Source organism: Chelon labrosus (assembly GCF_963514085.1).
Source record: "Chelon labrosus genome assembly, chromosome: 3".
Classification (NCBI taxonomy): Eukaryota; Metazoa; Chordata; class Actinopteri; order Mugiliformes; family Mugilidae; genus Chelon; species Chelon labrosus.
The window spans coordinates 7,527,793-7,536,200 of NC_140339.1; the positions used below are offsets into that span (position 1 = coordinate 7,527,793).

At 44.3% G+C, this 8,408-nt stretch overlaps 1 protein-coding gene across 2 annotated transcripts; it reads left to right on the forward strand.

The window, feature by feature from the left end:
* The first annotated feature begins 350 nt into the window (after positions 1 to 350).
* Positions 351 to 7,715, forward strand: marchf7 (membrane-associated ring finger (C3HC4) 7). 2 transcript variants are annotated; one of them, XM_084541552.1, is made up of 11 exons: positions 351 to 606; positions 2,150 to 2,349; positions 3,263 to 3,409; positions 3,513 to 3,684; positions 4,208 to 4,393; positions 4,497 to 5,655; positions 5,851 to 6,020; positions 6,126 to 6,229; positions 6,502 to 6,606; positions 6,842 to 6,890; positions 7,042 to 7,715. In XM_084541552.1, the coding sequence occupies exons 2-11, from the start codon at positions 2,167 to 2,169 to the stop codon at positions 7,131 to 7,133; spliced, it is 2,367 nt and encodes a 788-aa protein (XP_084397678.1). In that variant the 5' UTR covers positions 351 to 606; positions 2,150 to 2,166; the 3' UTR covers positions 7,134 to 7,715. The 2 variants fall into 2 exon arrangements, with proteins under 2 accessions (XP_084397678.1, XP_084397679.1); XM_084541553.1 differs by lacking the exon at positions 351 to 606 and adding an exon at positions 640 to 1,057.
* The last annotated feature ends 693 nt before the right edge of the window (positions 7,716 to 8,408 follow it).

The window sequence follows — 8,408 nt, forward strand, 5'->3', positions numbered from 1 at the left end:
TGGAAACAATTAAACAGAAAAATGTTTAGCCAACTGTCTAAAATGGGGTTGTCAAAATAATAGAAATATGTGTTGGTACAACTCAATACAATTCAATAGTACCACAAACTACAGCTGCCTAAATGAAAACAGATATTGTAAACAAATGCTGAATACCAGAAACGTACTGGAGCTAATAATTATTGCAAGACAGTTATATTAGAGTGTATTCGTTTTCAGTGGTGTACCTAATGAACTGTAAAGTGTTTTTTTTTTTTGGTCTGGTATCAGTAGTTGACTGGTTTCTTACCCAAGCCACACGGGGGCGTTGTTTGTCTTGTCCTGGGATCTTCTGATGTGCCAGTTGGTCAGTGGCTTGACGTGAACTTTAATAGGTGGCATAAATGTCAGTCTGCCGTTCACTGGGTGCATTCATTTAGTTGGCTCAGGGTTTACGCCAAACACGTGGATGTGACATGTGCAACAAATGACCACCTGAGAGCAATCTTTGAAACCACTCCCACCCACCGGGTCACTTGTAAATGACTTAACCTTCTGCGTCAACAGCAGCCAACACAGACGCCATCGCTCCTGTTGTGGTTAAAGCGAAGACGATTGGACTCAACGGTGAGGGCATAATGACAGCGCGCTGTGCTGATAATTTCGCTTACGCCACCGTGTCGCTTAGATGTGAAAATGAGTCGAGCGAGCAGCGTTTAACGTTCAGCTGTGCGCTGCTTCGTAAACATTAAATGTCACGGCTTATGACAAGCTAACCAGCTAGCTTGAAGCTAACGGAGCTGTCAGCTGCCTCTGCAAACGGGGAGTTGTTGTTTGGCCGAAATGTCAGCGGAACTGTTTTGTTGCCACATCTGATGAGCTACTAGCATTCGTCTGGGGCGTAAACACTCAGTGACAACCAACTTGCTAAATATCAAATGTCTTTGTTAGCTGGCAGGCAGTTAGCTAGCTAACGTTGTTCCGTAGCTTTGAACGACGCTCGTGCAACGGAATCAAATGTTTGTCTCAAACAACAGTGACGTGAAGATTCGAACAGGAAGCTTCAACGGAAATAACGGTAGGCTAATGCTAAAGCGTAGGATTTAACTGTTATCCAACGTTCGGTGGACAGCTAAGCTAGCTAGCTGCTAGGCTAGTTAAAAACACCAACTTTAAAGTGCTATGTGTTTTAATGGGGGAGGAGGCAGTTGGTGAATTAAAATAACAATCAGGAAAGTATCGTAAATAATCAAGTAGAAGACCCGGCGGTCAAGGTAATTTCTGTGTACCTCGAAAACATAGGGCGTTTCCAGCCAACTCGTTGAACAGTATCCACCTTTGACATTTTTATTCAAATTATGTGGTAACGCCAGAGACGGGCGGCATGTTGGGGCGCAGTAGCTTGGTTTAATACTAATTCACTCACCGTTTCCTGAATGTTATCATTTGCAAATGACTTGGATACAATATAAAAATCATCTTTCAGCATAAGCTAAAGCAAAGTGCAGCCTCCAAAACATGTTGCAGAGCTATCTTTGACTGCAGGTGCTGTAGCTAAACGTCCATGGATCCATATCACTACCAGGGAGTAACTCTAAACTGTGCCACCTTATGTTAAGAAACACGCAGCTCTCTCTGTCACGTCCATTCATACTCAAATTGAATCCTTGGCTTGATGAAACGATGCAAATGTACGCAGTTCACCTGGCTCTGTACTGGGGTTGAGTTTTATAATACCGTTCAATAATAAATGATCAAAGTATCGCTTAAGTGTTAAAGAGTGTGACTGTGTTGCTCCCTGTCAGTGTCATATTCATGTGACAGAGTTCATAGTCCCAAAGATAGGCACTGGGACGGTGATACCAAGTCCATGAAGCAACATGGTGGCAGGTTTTAGTGTTTACAGAAACACTGTCACGTGTGCGGCATCAACAAATCAGGCATGCTAGCACGCCACTCCACCAAGCCTCATTACTGAACAACCACAGGCCCTTTTAAAGTCTGTGCCGTCAGGTGTGGGCTTCATGTCGCATCTTGTCATTGGGGTGGGGAATAACGGATGCATTTATAAGAAGGTTAACTACATTACATGAGTCTGTAGTTACAGATACAGTTCCCTTTTTATTGTGCAGTACTATCTGTTGATTTCTCATCTTTATTATTTCACAAGGTTGAAGGCAATCCAGGATGGACTCCAGGTCTCGCAGACTTCCTTTTTGTCTGTCCAGCTCAGTGTCATCCTACACTTCCAGTCCCTCAGTGTCCTCCTCATCACTTCGCTCCAGTAGGTTGTACAATAGGGAAACTGTGCTGAATAATGACCGCTTCCCAAGGGCGTCATCACCTTACAAAGCTGACCTCGACAAACAGGTAGGCCGATGGCGCGCCCTCTGGTTTATTACACAGAAATGGTTATGGACGTCCTTTCCTGCTTTATACACAGTGCACGCGCTCCTTTAAGTATTTGCCTACAGCATACATGATTCAAATGGACTTCACCACGCCCTCGTTTTTTATTGTATCGGTTTTGATGTTGGGTGTGTGTTTTTTTTTTTTTTTTTTTTTATGTTTTTCTAGTTTCACAGTAGATTTACTCTTATTTAGAGTTTGTTTTCAGGACTTTCTATAGTTGTATTTGTAGATAAGCACTAGTTTCAATTCATGCAGCCCTTGGCATACAAATGTTACACAGGCTCAAGTGCCAGCTATAAAAGTGCTGATTCAAATTGGATGAAACAGTCAAAAGCTACAACTGCACCTAATATACCGTGTCCCTGGAGAGGGCATTCAAGTACCCTCTTTTCTCGCAGGTTCCCTTTGGAGCATGATACAGTAGCTGACTACGTGTATCAGTGGTGCAACAGCAGCCACTCTGGAGGTCTTTTTATAGGGTAGCCTAGATTCCTTGGGCCATGATGTGTGTATTTCAGTCCTGCTGCTCGTCAAGACCCATCTCAAAAGATAATGTTACTATTGGCTGGGCCCTGCCTGGTTGTTCCTGTTCTTTCCAGAAAGGTCCAGGCTAGGTGCTTGGAGCCAACCAACCTACTAACTTCTATTATTTTTTAATATACTGGATCTTTTGTTAAGATCTGGTCTGAATCACATGGACATTTAACCCTAATGGGAATGTTTACATGAAAAGAAGATGTGTAGATGTGAGAACAATTAAAATCTGCTGCAGACATGTACATTTTTTTGTGTATTGCTAAGAGTCAAGTGGGATAACACAATAATACCAGAGAGTACTAACTGCAGTGTTTTCCTTTCTTTCCTTTTGAAGAATTCTCGTCTTCTGAGCTCGTCAAGGGACTACAGCAGCTCTGACAGTCGCTCTGCCAGTTGGAAGTTGCCCTCCATATCATCGTCCTCCAGTAGGTCTTACGATCGTCCATGGACTGAATCCTCTCTCAGCAGCAGGAGCAAACTGGTACAGAGGCCGTTCTTTGTTGTTTATTTACAGCAGGCAAATTGGTTAATTTGTTTTCTATAATATTTTCATACATCTGCATTTTTTATTTTTTTTTCCTCAGACTGATTCTGAGACGAGGCTGGGGTTGGGATCAGGTCTGTCAAACGTCACTGATGATGGCGATACTAAGAGGGCCAAACTGTCTTATAGCAACAGAGGACTTTACTCGAGAACGGCCGGCACCTCTGTTACAGGATCCACCTATTCCAGTAATGGTCTTAGCAGTGGCAGAGGTACATGATAGTAGACTCATGAGAAAAACTGTTGCCAAAAGGGATTTTACTCAGTTTCTAACCTGTGTTCTGTACCATTATAGTGATGTAACGGATATTAACAGTTGATGATCTGACACACTACTTCACACTGCATATAATTTCTCAAGAAATCGCCTGGCTTTCCCCATTTTAGTTGATTCTGTCGTGATCAGGCTCGAAATTCAGTTGTTAAATTTGCTGTAACTTGTAAGTGGCTTTATGAGCAAAAGTCTTAATGGATTGCCTCAGCCTGCAATAGATTTGCCATTTCCCATTTCAGACGGACATATGGGCAGAAATATCTGAGCTCATTAATAATTTGTGAGGATTAAACAGAAAAACGACCGACTTTACTTGTATTAAATTCATTTAGCCTTTTGTGAGAATAGTGAAACGTCGTAATGTGCCAGAGAACTGAATCCTCAGATTCAGTTTCAGATCCATCAATATTGAACTGATTTGGAAAGTGAACCCAGCAAACAATTTGTCAACTCCTCGACAGGTACAGGAGCAAAAGAAAACGACTTGCTCGATTCATCGTGGAGCTCAAGCCGTTTGCTCTCGCGGTCGTCATCGTCCTCCTTCAAGCCGCTGTCATCCAGGAGAGAGACGGAGACAAAGAACGAGCCCAGCCTGTCAGGTTTGGGAGAAAGAAGAGTTAGGACTCCTGGATCGGTTTCCTCATTGTGTACGCGTAGTTTTTGATATTTACAATTTTCACAATCTGTCTAAATGTTCTGTTAAACTCGGCTCAGATTCACACAAACTGCTCTCCTGTTCCCTCGTTCCAGATCAGACAGACAGGGTGACATCCACATATGCACAGGGAGCACGCCCTAAAGAGACTGCCTACTCTCCCTCCTCCTTCTCTTCCTCCTCCGCTGCTAGAGAAAGCTCCCTAAATCGCCACCTCTCATCTTCCACCTCCCACCGATCTCCTCTGGTGCGTGACTTCAGCAGCAGAACCACATCTCGTCTCTTGAGCGGCTCATCCGCCCTGCACTCATCTCAAGAACAAACAGGAAGATGTTTATCCTCAGATACTGCCTCCTCTTATTCCTCCCACACTCCCCGTTACACCACTCCTCTGGCCAGACCAGAGCCCACACTCCCTCCGAGGCCGGTTCCTGAAGGCGGTGAACCCGAAGGTCGCCGTTCTACTCGCTGCTTTCTGTCTCGTCTCTTTTCGCGCCGCTCCAGCCAGGACTCCTCCAGCGGATCGTCCAGTGCTCGCTCCCTTGATGATGACAGTCCATCAACTGGCGGAGAGTCTGTGGACAGCGACGAGGGAGCCAGGATTGGCAGCGTGGATCCTGACACCGGAGGATCCGAGATAACCTTGGGTAGCCTCAGGAATCATAGAGCAGACCTCACTCCTATTCAGGAAAACAACAGCGGTGGCTATCGTAGTGGCCTGGCCCAGCCCAGAACGGCATCGTGGAGAGAGCCAGGTGTAGGCAGTAGTAATACCAACAGCAGTGGAGGAGGTGGAGGCAGCAGCTCCTCCTGGCTCTCTTCCTCTCTCCGAGGCCGCTGCCCTCCTCTCCTCGCTCGCCTCAGAAGACATGCCAGGAACGAGAGCACACCGTCAACTGCAGGCTTAGAAGAAGGCTACAGCCGTCCGCAGCATTTACTGAGGAGGTGGGATGACCTTGAGCATAAAGCATCGCCGGATGAGGACGACGAGGAGGAAGATGATGATGATGATGAAGAAGAAGAGGAAGGAGCAGTAGGTTTAGAGGCCTTCGGTGCAGGTCGTGCTTGCAGACTTGGGGATGAAACGCTGCCTGAACTCGAGGATGTTGAATACTCGCCACGCCGCCGAGTTGGAGTGTATGAAAACGTTTCGGTTCCTGTGGGTCCACTGGGTGGTGAGAGCCAGCTGGAAGGCCAGAAGGAAAAGGTTATTTCCAGTAGGGATCAAGAGAAGCTGCGGAAAATCAAAGAGAGGTGATGGATTCTGTCCTTTGCGCAATTGCTGTCTTACTTATTCTGTATTTAATATATTTTACTGTTCAGGTTCCACCAACTGTTTCACTCCCCGTATTTTTCAGCTGTACTTTAAAAGTTTTAATATATGAAACTTGAAATGTAAATACGTACGGTATCAAGATCAGAACTAATTTTGTTCCTCTCCTGCCACAGACTGCTGCTGGAGGATTCTGATGAGGAGGAAGGGGACCTGTGCCGAATCTGCCAGATGGGGGAGGAATCGTCATCCAACCCCCTGATTCAGCCCTGCCGCTGTACAGGCAGCCTGCAGTATGTCCACCAGGAGTGCATTAAAAGGTGGCTTCACTCCAAAATCGGCTCAGGTATGTACAGGCATCCCGCAAGGCTGCGGTCTCTAACGGACACCTCGTCTCATCAACGAAGTCCCAGGTTTTAGTTCCATCTCCTCCATTTTTTTTTCTTCTCAGGCACAAACCTCGAGGCCATCACAACATGTGAGCTCTGTAAAGAGAAACTGCGCTTGAACATCGACAACTTCGACATTCAGGAGTTATACAGGACACATGTGCAGGTAAGTTAAATCATTGTTTCATTTTAATGGATTAAATGTATGTAGTTCTGGTAATATTTAGATTCATCTGACAACTCTATGCATGTGTTTAATAAAGTGCAAGACAAGAAATGCTGGTGTTCAATTGAGGTGTTGAATCATTTTAGCAGATTTCACTTTAAAGTGACCAAAACACAAAGTACAGTTAGAAAAATATGGAGAATTTGTGACAATTAGGCTGTTCACTTAGCTCTAGTTGCAATATGCTAAAAGATGTTTGTCTTACTCTGCAGTCGGAATACGACGACTTCATCAGCAGCGGCCTCTATCTAGTGGTACTGCTGCATTTCTGTGAGCAGAGGTTCTCCGACGTCCTCGGAGCTGTGGATGCAGCTGGGGTGAGAAAACGCACACAACCACAGAGACACACACTTCGCACATGGTGGCAATTCACTAGTCTCTGTCCACACTGGTTAAAAGAGCCACGTGTATTGTTTATTACAGATAACGGCACTTCCCTTTTTCTAGTCCGTGTGTGCACAGACGCTCAATACTGCCAATTTAAAAAAATGTTTTGACTGTTGAATTGACTTCACATCTTGAAAAGAGACAAATGTTCCCTTTCTCACCTAGTTGTACAACCTGGTGAGAGTTCTTCATGAACACATGGACAATCTTGAAAGTATGTTGTTGAATTCTTCACTCTTTCCGCAAATGAGCTTTCATCTGTAATTGTGTAAAGCTGTCAACATTTCTGTGCCATCAATAGCGTGTTTTCACTATAATATGTGTTATGCGACGACGTAATTTGACTTAATGTCTCCGGGTTTCAGATCCAAATGGAGAAAGTGACGAGGAGGCGCGAGACAACAGACCGTCTATTGAGTTCTCTGACCTGGACGACGATCTTGAAGAGGAGTACTGATTGTGTGAAAATGGTGGAATGGGGATAAGAAAGAAAAAAAAAAATTGAAATGAAAGTCGGTCAGGTGATTATAAGTTGCAGGGCTACTCCATACTAGTATGGTAGCTCGCCACGTTTTCATACATGCTTTGATATTGTCACGTTCATCTGAAACGCAACAGCCATGAGAAACACCAATGGCAAAGAACATGTCTCGCTGGTGGCTTTTGCAGATATGCAAACGTGGAATGAACTAGTACATAAAATATTTCGGTTAATAACGCTGTGTTTGTTTCTCTGAGAGTGCACTTTATTCAATTATTAAATAAAAATGCAAGTCTTTTTAACTGTTATGCCACAAGTGCTTTAAATAAGAAGGCAGAAATGAAAGCTGATTAAGTTGTGACGAGAAGATGATGCTTTTAGGAGAGAGTATAAACCGTTGTGTTTGTTCCTTGTGTCCGTTTTCCTCTGAGAATATGATTTTGAACGATGAATGCTACCCCATCGACAACTTTTCTTTGTCATTGTTTCATAAAAGCTATGTATAAACTTAAGTTTCACGCTTTTGAATTTGGAAATAAAGATTGATTTCAGATTGCCTTTTCTGTTACGGCCTCTTTATTATACACTGATCAGGCATAACATTATGACCGGGAGACGTAAACAACATTGACTATCTTGTGACAATTCAATGTTCTCCTGGGAAACTTCTGGACCTGGCATTCATTCATGTGGATGTTACTTAGACATGTAGCACCCACCTAGACCAGACCAGGCACCCCAACCTCATAGCAGTGACACTCCTTGATGGCATCAGCCATCCCCAGCAGGATGCAGCCTGACACAGACACACACACACACAAAAACGCTTTAGGAACAGCTAACAAAAAACAAGATGGCACAAGGTGTTGACCTGGCCTACAAATTCACTAGATCCCAAATTGCTCAAGTATCTGTGGGATGATCCACAGAGGCCCCTCCCCTCAACGCACAGGACCCAAAGGTACCCACCAACAACATCCTGTTGCCAGACACCACAGGGAACAGACTTTGAATGGGGTTTACTGATGTTTATGGTCACGTAACTTTGAGCCTCTCTAGATGTAAAGGGACAGTTAACATTCCCAGAACATGTGAGTCAAGTCTGATAAGGGAGTTCCTCTAGATTGTCCCATACCAGCTTTCCTATTTGTTCAAACAATTCAAACTGAATGAAGTGCAAAATGGCAGGTCAGTCTGACAGGTTGAGAATACTCTGAAGTCTTGAAGCTAAAAACTCTTATAAAATCAGAA